The sequence below is a fragment of the Platalea leucorodia genome (genome assembly GCF_965183815.1).
Source record: "Platalea leucorodia genome assembly, contig: HAP1_HAP1_SCAFFOLD_724, whole genome shotgun sequence".
NCBI classification, from domain to species: Eukaryota; Metazoa; Chordata; class Aves; order Pelecaniformes; family Threskiornithidae; genus Platalea; species Platalea leucorodia.
The window spans coordinates 1303-12436 of NW_028120927.1; the positions used below are offsets into that span (position 1 = coordinate 1303).

An 11134-nucleotide genomic window follows, 5' to 3' on the forward strand; every position below is an offset into this window, starting at 1 on the left:
CCTCACAAAATAAAGAGCCCCCCCACAAAATAAAGTCCCCCCACAAAATAAAGAGCTCCCCTACAAAATAGAGCCCCCTCACAAAAGAGTCCCCCCTACAAAATATAGAACTCCCCTACAAAATAAAGACCCCCTCACAAAACAAAGAGCCCCCCCCCAAGAGTCCCCCCACAAAATAAAGAGCTCCTACAAAATAAAGTCCCCCCACAAAATAAAGAGCCCCCCTACAAAATAGAGACCCCCTACAAAATAAAGAGACCCCCCCCACAAAATAAAGTCCCCCCACAAAATAGAGCCCCCACAAAATAGAGCTCCCTCACAAAATAGAGTCCCCCCACAAAATAAAGAGTCCCCTACAAAATAAAGTCCCCCCACAAAATAAAGAGCCCTCCTACAAAACAAAGAGCCCCTCCCCAAAACAAAGAGCCCCCCTACAAAATAAAGAGCTCCCCTACAAAATAAAGAGCCCTCCTACAACATAAAGTCCCCCCACAAAATAAAGAGCCCACACACAAAATAGAGACCCGTCACAAAATAGAGCCCCCCTACAAAATAAAGACCCCCTATAAAATAAAGAGCTCCCCTACAAAATAGAGCCCCCTCACAAAATAGAGTCCCCCCTACAAAATATAGAACCCCCCTACAAAATAAAGAGCCCCCCCACAAAACAAAGAGCCCTCCTACAAAATAAAGTCCCCCCACAAAATAAAGAGCCCCCCTACAAAATAAAGAGCTCCCCCACAAGAGTCCCCCCACAAAATAAAGAACCTCCCTACAAAATAAAGAGCCCCCCTACAAAGTAACGGAGCTCCCCTCCAAAATAAAGGCCCCCCCGAGCTCACCGAGGGGGTCGGAGCTGCGGCGGCGGCGCATGGCGGGGAGGTAATCGGGGGAGAGCAGCACCTTGAAGAGGCGCTCGAAGGGTTGGCACTGGACGAAGGATTGCAAACCCCGGGCGTTGAGGCAAAGGGCGCTGAAGACGTTGGGTAACGAACCCAAAACCTCGCGCGTCGCCGGGACCTGGCGGTTATTAAAAATAAAGATATATATTAAAAAAAGGGGAGGAGGTGGGGGGCGGCCCCCCCCAAAACGCGGGGGGAGAAGGGGAGCGCGCGCGGGGACTCACGTCTTTGATGAGGAGAGCGTGGAGCATGACGTCGGTCAGGCCGTTGTCCTGCAGGGAGGAGAGCAGCGAAGGCTCCTGGAACACGAAGACCGTCACCACCTCGGTCGCTGCGGCGGGAGGAGAGAGACGGGGGGCACTGAGGAGGGGGGGGGGGAAAACCCGGGTGGATTTTGGGGGGGTGGGATCCCCAACTTCTTTCCCACCCCACCCCCCTCCTTCAATCCCCTCCGGGGGAGGGGTTTTGGGGGCGAAGCTCACCCAGGAGGAAGAGCGAAGGGCCGTAATATTCGGCGTTGCTGATGATGTGCTTCAGGGAGGTGGGCAGCGAGCCGTCCATCACTTGGGGGGGGGGGGGGGGGGGGGGGCGGGGCCACAAAAAAGAGGGGTGAGGGGGTGATGTCACCCCCCCCCCGATGTCCCCTGGGGGTTGGGGACGCCGGGGGACACTCACCGTGACGGATGCCGTCGGAGAAAGCGGGATCTTGGATGGCTTTTTTGAGGAAATTCAGCATGGATTTGAGCAAAGCGGCGCGTTGGGGGATGCACTGGACTCCTAAAGGGGACGGGGGCGGGGGGGGGACAGAGGTGTGAGCCCCCCGCCGCCTGTCCCCAACGTCCCCCGCCGCCCGGGTGTCACCTACCGCCGCGCGGGGACGAGGCGGCGGCGCTGGTGCCGGGCGTGGCGGCGTTGGCCGCCGGCGCCGGTTCCTGTCGGGTTTCGCTCGAGGGACCGGGGCTGCTCTCCATGGCCACGTCCGTCACTGCGGGGGCGAGGGTGACATCGGAGGGGTGACGAGTGACGTCAGAAGGGGTGACACCCCCTTTTCCGCCCTTCTCCTCACCCTCCATGTCCGTCTCCATCTCCTCGCCCTCGGGGAGAGCGGCGGCGGGGGGCCGCTGCACCTTGGGCTTGATGACGAAGGGACACTCGCGGCGGCACAGATCCACCTCGTGCTGCGGCGGGGGGGGGGGGGAAATATCTCCTCAGCACCCCAAAACCACCCTCAGCACCCCAAAACCACCCTCAGCACCCCAAAAAGGGGGCGGGGGGGGGAAAAGGGAAGGCGCTACCTCGAGGCGGTAGATGAAGATGGAGAGGCCGCTGTGCGACTGGAAGGCGGCCATGTCGAGGTTGGTGATGAGATCCACCACCCGCACGGCTCGGGTGACGAAGGTGATCTGGTCTTGCTCGTCCCCCAAAAACTTAATCACCTTTTTTTTGGGGGGATAAAAAGAAGGTGAGGGGGGGATCCCCAAAATATTTCGGGCCCCCCCGCCGGCGGGGTTTTTACGCTCACCTTGAGCAGGGCTTCCATCATGCCGCAGGAAACCAGCGCCTCGCCGCCGGCGTCGTAGCTGGCCAAGTGGTAGAGGAAGGAGAAGAGGGCGGTGGCGAACTGGTGGGGATAGGGCTCCATGGAGGGGTCTGGGGGGGCAGGAGGGCGTTAGGGTGGCTTAAACCCCCCCCAAAACTTTGGGGGACCCCCCCTTTGGGATCTTTCTGAACCCACCGATCATGGCTTGGATACAATTGCGGACTAAAACGGGAAGAAAACCGTGGTAGGAAGCGGGTGCCGGTGCAATCGATGATGCTGCTGAGTTTCGGGGTTCGCTCCAGGTGGACGATGGAGGTGAGGGTGCGTAAGGAAGCCGCTTTGATGTCCTGGGGGGGGGGACGGGGAGGCCGCGGTGACGTGGGGGTGCGTTTTCGGGGGGCTCGGAGGGGGGGGGGGATTTGCAGGGGGGGGCGCTCCTCACCATCAGCTGTTTGTCGGTGATTTGGAGGACGTCCACCAGCTCCTCGATGAGGCCGTTGTAGAGGATGCTGTTGGCCGACTCCTGCAAGGCGTTGGAGTACACTGCGGGGGGAAAAAAAAAACGGGGGGGGGTCACCCCAAAAAAGCCCCCCAGACCCCCCCCAAATTAAAACAACCCCCCCTAATAAAAAAAAACCTTAATTAAGGGTAATTAAGCCCCCTACCCAGGATGGAGATGGCGTGGAGCCGGGCTTGCACCGCTTGTAGGCGCTTCTTGTGGTTGGAGAAGCCGTGAGCCAGGCGGATGTGGGTGAAGAGAAGCATCTGTGGGGGGGGGGAAAAGGATTTGGGGGGGTCAGGGAGGATTTGGGGGGGTCAGGGAGGATTTGGGGGGGCTGCTGTGATGCGTCGCCCCCCTCCCAAGCCCCCCGTTTTCGCCCCACTCGCCTGCTTGTCTTTGGGGATGCTGTACATCTTGGTGAGGGACTCCATGATCTCCGAGGGGCTCTCTGAAATCTGGGGGGGGGGGGGAAGGGGGGGGCGCGGAGGGAGAAAATGGGGGTGCACAGAGCAAAACGGGGGTGCGGGGCGTGGGGGGCCCCCCTCTTTTTGGGGCAGGGCCCCCCCCGAAATCGCCATCCCCCTCCCCGACGCTCACCTTGTCCAGCTGCTCGATGTGGATGTAGTGTAAGGTGGTGCTGGTGGCCTGCGGGGGGGGGGGGCAGGGGGGGTTGGGGGGGGCCCGGTGTTTTGGGGGGGGCCCCCCCCGGTGTCCCCAAATGTCCCCTGTGTCCTCAAAGGTCTCCCGTCCCCCCCTCCCGTCACTCACCCGTTTGTCCACCTTCACCTCGACGCCCGGCTCGGCGTAGAACTCGAAGTGGAGGGTGGTGGCGCTGGGGGGGTACTTCTGCGGGGGGGCGGGGGGACAGACGGACACCGGGGTGAGTGGGGAGGGGACGGCGGCGTCCCCTCCCCTGGGTGGCCGGGGTGGGGGGGGACGCGGGGGGGGGGGGGGCAGGATCGGGCCCAGGCACAGCAGGACACAAGAGGGGTGACAGGGTCAGGTTTGGGGACAGCGGAGGGTGACAGGATCGGGCCCGGTGACGCAAAAGGGGGGACAGGGTTGGGTTTGGGGACACCCGGACACAAAAGGGGTGACAGGATTGGGCCCGGGGACACAAGAGGGGTGACAGGGTCAGGTTTGGGGACACCCGGACAGAAAAGGGGTGACAGGATTGGGTTTGGGGACATCGGGACACAAAAAGGGGGACACAATCAGGTTTGGGGACATAAGACAAGTGACAGGATCAGGTTTGGTGACGCAAAAGGGGTGACAGGATCGGGTTTGGGGACACCGGGACACGAGGGGTGACAGGGTCAGGTTTGGGGACACCCGGACAGAAAAGGGGTGACAAGATTGGGCCCAGGGACACAAAGGGGGTGACAGGATCAGGCTTGGGGACACAAGAGGGGTGACAGGGTTGGATTTGGGGACACCGGGACACGAGGGGTGACAGGATCGGGCTCGGGAACGCAAGAGGGGTGACAGGGTTGGGTTTGGGGACACAAGAGGGGTGACAGGGTTGGATTTGGGGACACCGGGACACGAGGGGTGACAGGGTCGGGTTTGGGGACATAAGAGGGGTGACAGGATCGGGTTTGGCAGGACACAAGGGGTGACAGGGTCAGGTTTGGGGACACCAGGACATGAGAGGTGACAGGATCGGGTTCAGGGACACAAGAGAGGTGACAGGATCGGGTTTGGGGACACCCGGACACAAAAGGGGGGACAGTATCAGGCCCAGGGACACCGAGGGGTGACAGGATTGAGTTCGGGGACACCAGGACGCAAAAAGGGGGACGCGATCAGGTTTGGGGACATAAGAGAGGTGACGGGATCGGGTTTGGGGACACCGGGACACGAGGGGTGACAGGGTCAGGTTTGGGGACACAAGAGGGGTGACAGGATCGGGTTTGGGGACACCGGGACACGATGGGTGACAGGGTCAGGTTTGGGGACACAAGAGAGGTGACAGGATCGGGTTTGGGGACACAAGAGGGGTGACAGGATCGGGTTTGGGGACACCGGGACACGATGGGTGACAGGGTCAGGTTTGGGGACACAAGAGAGGTGACAGGATCGGGTTTGGGGACGCAAGAGGGGTGACAGGATCGGGTTTGGGGACGCAAGAGGGGTGACAGGATCGGGTCTGGGGACACCAGAGGGGTGACAGGATCGGGTTTGGGGACACAAGAGGGGTGACAGGATCAGGTTTGGGGACGCAAGAGGGGTGACAGGGTCAGGTTTGGGGACACCGGGACACGAGGGGTGACAGGATCGGGTTCGGGGACACCAGAGGGGTGACAGAAGGGGTGTGGGGAACCCCAGGACGCGATAGAGGTGACAAAAGGACGCTGGGGGCCCCCAGGCCGTGACAAGGGGACGCAGGACAGCGTTGGGGACCCCGCGACGTGACAGGAGGGACGCAGACAATTTTGGGGGGACGCCGGGGGACCCCGAAACCGAAGCTCACCAGCATGTGGAGATCCCGGCAGCACTCGGCCAACCCGAAGCCGTTTTCTTTTCCGCCCCAACTCTACGTCAAGCGACAAAAGCGTCAACCTCGAGGGGGCGTCCCCCCCCCAAAAAAATAACGGGGGGGGGGGATGGGGACACGCGCTCGCCCCTCCCCCCCCCCCCCGATTGTCACCTCAGCCAGGTGCTGGAGGCGGGAGAGGAGGGGGCTTCGCTTGTCGGACCCCAGGCGGGTGATGTAATTGGAGCGTTTGCTGAAGACGTAGAGGAGGTTGAGCACCGCCAACACCACTTGCATGTCCGAGGAGGCCAACAGCGTCGTCAGGTGCTGCGGGACGCGAGGGGAAAGACGAAAAAAAAAAAACACCCCCCCGACCGCGTCAGGTGAAGGGGTGTCACCCCGAAAATCCATTTCGGGGGTTCCCCTCCGTACCTCGATGGAGCTGTAGAGGTGACGGGAGAAGCTGTACTCGATGAGGAGGGCGGTGAAGTTGAGGAGAGCCAGGAGAAGGGCTTTCAGCTGCTCGCGCTCCGGCCGGTCGCAGGCCAACATCCAGGACATGTTTTCCACCGGCCGACCCGCTTCCGCTAGGATACCGTCGAAACGATCCAAGAGATCCACCCAGTGGTACAGCTCGCACTTGGGGGGGGGGACAGGCAGAGATGTTGGGGGGCTGTTGGTGACAAGCGCTAGCCCCCCGATATCTCAAAGTGGGGGGGGGGGGAGCAAAGGGAAACCCCCCCGCCCCGGTTGAACCCCCGGCGTGGGGTGAGTTGGGCTCCCCATTCCCGAGTTGGGGATGGAAAATGGGGTCACACCCCCCCCCCGATATTTTGGGGGGGTTAAAGAGGAATTGGGGTCCCCCTCGTGGTGTTTTGGGGGGCTGGGGGGTGGCCCCGTGCTGTTTTAGGGGGGCTGGGGGGGGGGGAATTGGGGGGCTGGGGGGGGAAATTGGGGTGCCCCCGGGGAGTTTTGGGGCTCTGCGAGCGGCGGGGCCCGGGGAAAGCGGGGTGCCCCTTTTTGGGGGGGGTTAGAGGGGATTTGGGGTCCCCCCCCTGCTGGTTTGGGGGGGCTGGGGGGTGCCCCCCCCCCCATTTCGGGGCTCCGTAACCAAATGGGTTCCAAGCGGCGCCAGCCCAGTGGCAGTGGGGGGGCTGTGGGGAAAGCGGGGTGCCCGTTTTGGGGGGGGGGCTGGGGGGAACTGGGGTCCCCCCTTGGCGTTTGGGGGGGCTGGGGGGGGCCCTCCATTATTTCAGGGGGGCTGTGGGGAAACTGGGGTGCTCCCCTTGCGGTTTTGGGGTTCCACAACCCAGGGGATTGGTGGCCACAAAAGCTCTGGGATGGGGGGGGGGGGGAGAATCGGGGTGCCCATTTTGGGGGGGGCTGGGGAAAAACTGGGGTGCCCCCCTGGTGTTTTGAGGTGCTGTGGGGTGCCCCCCTGCTTTTTTAGGGGGGCTGTGGGGAAATTGGGGTGCCCCCCACCATTTTGGGGGGGCTGTGGGGTGCCTCCCCACCATTTTAGGGGGGAATATGGGGAAATTGGGGTGCCCCCCACCATTTTAGGGGGGCTGTGAGGCGCCTCCCCACCATTTTAGGGGACAATATGGAGAAATTGGGGTGCCCCCCACCGTTTTGGGGGGGCTGTGCGGTGTCTCCCCCCCCATTTTAAGGAAGAATATGGGGAAATTGGGGTGCCCCCCGCCATTTTGGGGGAGTTATGGGGCGTCTCCCCACCATTTTAGAAGAGAATATGGGGAAATTGGGGTGCCCCCTGCCATTTTGGGGGCGCTGTGAGGTGCCTCCCCAACATTTTAGGGGACAATACGGAGAAATTGGGGTGCCCCCCGCCATTTTGGGGGGCTATGGGGTGTCTCCCACCATTTTGGGGGGGGCCTGTGAGGAAATTGGGGCGCCCCCCGCCATTTTAGCGCTCCAGAGCCGCGCCACCCCGGGGGAAGAACGATGTTTCCTTGGGGTTTAAGGCAAAAACCGGGGTGCCCCCCCCCCAATTTTAAGGGTGCCGCGGGCTGCCCCCCACCATTTTGGGGGTGCTGGGGGGGGAAAGTGGGGTGCCCCCCAGTTTGGGGGCGGGGCGCAGAGGCGTTGACCCACGCGAGCGGTTTGGGGACGCGCCCCGCGCCGCCCCGCCACCTTCAAAAACAATCCCCCGCCCCCCTTCAATTTTTTGGGGTCCCCGTCAAATTGTGGGGTCCTCGCCAAATTTTGGGGTCCCCCCCCGGCGCCTCGCACCTTCCCGATGTTCCATGTCTTGATCTGCTGCAGCTCGGCCAGCAGCTGCTCGTCGCCGCACGCCTTCAGCTTCTCGATGAGGGCCCGGCAGTCGGCGGGCTGGGGGGGGGGGGAGGGGACACGGGGACGTGCGTGATGTCACTTCGCGTCCCCTCCCCGCCGCGGGACCCCCCCACGGGTGTCCCCGACCCCCCCACGGGTGTCCCCGACCCCCCCCCTCACCGCCTCCGTGGGGGTTTTCTTCAGTTTCGTCCGATCCACTTTCATCTTGGGGGGGGGGGCTTCGTCCTCGCGCTCCGCCTGGGGGGGCGACACCCAAAGGTGGGGGTGACGCGACGCTGGCACCGTGTGTCCCCCCCCCACCCACCCGCCGTCGCCGCCGCGGGTGACAGGGACAACGCAACCCCCGGCGTGGTTTTGGCGGGACTCGGCGTCCCGGCAAGCGTCGCGGCGGCCGGCGGCGCTCGATGACGTCGCGGCCGCTGGCTGAACAATGAATGTGCAAAACCCCGCGGCGGCGTGGGGGTGTCGCGTCCCGTCCCCGTCCCCCCCCCCCCAAAAATCCCCACACCCCGTAATTAGCGCCGCCGGCCTAACGAGGGGAAGCTCATTAGTGACCTAATTAAGCGCGCCGCGCCGGGGTTCGCCGCCGGTTCCCCCTCCGGTTGTGCCCCCCCCCCGCCCCGCGCTGCCGGCACGGCCGGTTTGGTGACGGTGACGCATCAAATTGGAGGGGGGGGGGGAGCGGCCGGCGGCGGGGCTGCCCCCCCCCCGGGGGATTTTGGGGTGCCCCCCCTCGAGAGGGGGTGTTTTGGGGTGCTCCCCCCCCCAAAAAAACACCAAAAAAGCCCCCCCGAAAAGGTGGCAGCGGGGTGACACCCGCGCCCCCCCCCCCGTGGCACCCCATTCCCTCGCCCCCCCTCAAGGTGGTTTCAAAGCCCCCCCCCCAAAAAATTTTAGGGACCCCCCCCCCGCTAAAAAAAATTTGGGGGGCTACAGCGGGGAAGGGGGGGGGGAAAGGGGGGGCCCTTACCGGGAATCACAACCAGTCCATCCTCGGCCCGGCGCCGTCCCGGTCGCTCGCCGCGGGGTGACGGGGGGGGAGAAGCCGGGTGCTTCTGGGGGGGGGGGGGGGGGGGGAGACAAAATTTGGGGGTGAGGTTTTGGGGGGGGGTCCCCTAGGGGGTGGGTTAAGTGATGGGGAGACCCGAGGGGGGGGGCCCTAATTGATGGGGGGGGGCCTTAAGTGATGGGGGGGGCGCCTAAATGGCGGGGGGGGGGGCAAAATGGCAGACGGGGAGCCCAAAATGGCGGGGGGGGACCCCAAAATTAAGGGGAGCTGAGGGGGGGGGGCCTAAGTCCCAGAAAAGGGGCCTCAAATGATGGGGGTCCACTAAATTGCTATAGGGAAAGGGGGGGGGGGCCTAAATATTGGGAAGCCACAGACGGAACCCCTAAATCCCAGGGATTTGAAAAAGGGGGGGGCCCTAAATCATGGAGGGGGGGCCCTAAATCACGGGGGGGCCCCCCTAAATTAGGGGAAGCCACGGAGAGGGACCCTAAGTGGGGGGAATTGGGAAAGGGGTCCCCTAAATGCTGGGAAAGTGCTGAGGGGGGGCCCTAAGTGAGGGGAAAGGTCGGGGGGGGGGAACCCCAAAAGACCGGGGGGGGGGGCCTAAAACACTGGGGGGGGACCCTAAAACCCCGGGGGGGGGGCCCTAAAATACCGATGGGGATCCTAAAATCACGGGGGGGGGGCTAAAACACGAGGGGAGCCCTAAAACATTGGGGGGGGGGGCGCTAAAAGAGCGGGAGGGGTTCAAACGGCCCTAAAATACCGATGGGGACCCTAAATCACGGGGGGGGGGGGGGGGAGGTAAATTATGGCGGGGGGGGCGTAAAATATTGGGGGGCCCTAAATCACGGCGGGGGGGGGCCTAAATCACGGCGAGGGAGGGTCTAAATCACGGGGGGGGGAGGCCCTAAATCACGGGGGGGGGGGGGGGGAGGTAAATCACGGCGGGGGGGGGGGGCTAAAATATTAAGGGGGGGGCTCAAATCACGGCGGGGGGGGGGGCCCGAAACGAGGGGAAATGGCGGAGGAGGGGGGCCGTTAAGAGGGAGAAAGGGGCCCCCAAATCACGGGAAGCCGCTGGGGGGGGGGGGGGGGCGGGCCCCGCATGACGGAGCCGCGGTCCTTGAGGGCAAAGGAGCCCGTGGTTGGGCCGAGCCCCCCCCTCCCTTCCCCCGCGGCCCAGCCGGTACCTGCTAAGGCGGAGGAACGGGGAAGGAAGGGAGGGGAACGGGGGGGGGGGGGGGGGGGGTCAGCACCGGGCCCGGCCGCCTCCTGCCGCCGCCGCCGCCATCTTACACAGAGCCCCCGAGCCGCGGCCCCGCCGAGATCCCGCGAGAGCGGCGAATCCCGCGAGAACTGAAGGGAGACGGGGGCGGGGCTCGGCTCGCTCCAAAGGGGCGGGGCGTTGGCGGCGGCGTCCAATAGGAACGCGAGGGGCGCGGAGACAGAGGGGGGGGGGAGGGGGAAATCTCGCGAGAGGGCGCGCGCGGGGGGGGGGAATCTCGCGAGACTTCGTGAGGAGAATGGGGGAGGGGGGTCTCTCACGGAGCCTCCTTGTACCGGAGGGGAACGGCGGGGCCTGGCCCCGCCACGGAGGGGCCCGAACGCCCCCCTCGCCGGTAACGGTGCCCCCCCCCCCTCCCCGCCATCCCCTCAAGCACCGGCACTCACCGGCGAGATCTCGCGAGGCGGCGGCGGCGGCGGTCTCGCCCCGAAACCTCGCGAGAGGCGGGGCGGGAGAGAGAGAAAGAAAGAGATTGGAGGGGACGGGACCGGGCCCGCCCCACCGGGAGATACCGGAGGAGGGAGGGGAAGGGGGGGGGGGGAACCGCGGCCGCTCCCTCAGCGGCGGCAACGGCGGCGGCGCGCGCCCGGCTCTCGCGAGAGCGGCGTCTGAGGGGAGAGCGAAATCTCGCGAGAGCGCCCGCTGTGGGCAATGGTGGGGGAGAGCGAAATCTCGCGAGAGCACGGGCTGGGGGGGGGGGAGAGCGAAATCTCGCGCGAGCGCCCGCTATGGGGAGAGCGAAATCTCGCGAGAGCGCCCGCTGAGAGCGCCCGCTGTGGGCTACGGGGGAGAGCGAAATCTCGCGAGAGCGCCCGCTGTGGGCTATGGGGGATAGCGAAATCTCGCGAGAACACAGCTGAGGGGAGGCGGAAGCCCCGCCCCCCCGCGCGCCTGGGTCGCCGTTTATTTTTAATTTTTAATTAATTTGCGTTTTCCTCCCTGTTTTCTTTTTTTTCTTTTTTATTCTAACAAATACAAAAGTGGGGGCGGGGCCGCGGCCTCCGGACACGCCTACAAAACCGGGGGCAGCCAATGGAAAACGGCCCCGCCCCCCTGTCAATCAACCTGAAGACACGTGGGGGGGGAGGTTTGAAGAAGAAAAAA

The 11134-nt window shown here is 64.1% G+C and overlaps 1 protein-coding gene across 1 annotated transcript; it reads right to left on the reverse strand.

Annotated features, from left to right (window-relative positions):
* Positions 1-2202: 2202 nt before the first annotated feature.
* Positions 2203-10575, reverse strand: LOC309604382 (E3 ubiquitin-protein ligase HUWE1-like). Its single transcript, XM_082339329.1, has 14 exons — positions 10417-10575; positions 7893-7970; positions 7671-7769; positions 5853-6059; positions 5595-5747; positions 5418-5480; positions 3713-3790; positions 3542-3589; positions 3331-3399; positions 3108-3207; positions 2885-2985; positions 2638-2789; positions 2425-2552; positions 2203-2338 (listed from the first exon to the last, which is right to left on the reverse strand). Exons 2-14 carry the CDS (start codon positions 7935-7937, stop codon positions 2331-2333), a joined length of 1251 nt encoding a protein of 416 aa, XP_082195455.1. The 5' UTR covers positions 7938-7970; positions 10417-10575; the 3' UTR covers positions 2203-2330.
* Positions 10576-11134: the final 559 nt, after the last annotated feature.

Bases quoted from the DNA above. Each gene is read 5' to 3' on its own strand.
- LOC309604382 (XM_082339329.1), bottom strand. From the start codon at position 7,937: ATGAAAGTGGATCGGACGAAACTGAAGAAAACCCCCACGGAGGCG. The intron at 6,060-7,670 runs GTGCGAGGCGCC...CCCCCCCCCAAG, and splicing joins AGACATGGAACATCGGGAAG to TGCGAGCTGTACCACTGGGT. The intron at 5,748-5,852 runs GTACGGAGGGGA...CGCGTCCCGCAG, and splicing joins ACCTCTACAGCTCCATCGAG to CACCTGACGACGCTGTTGGC.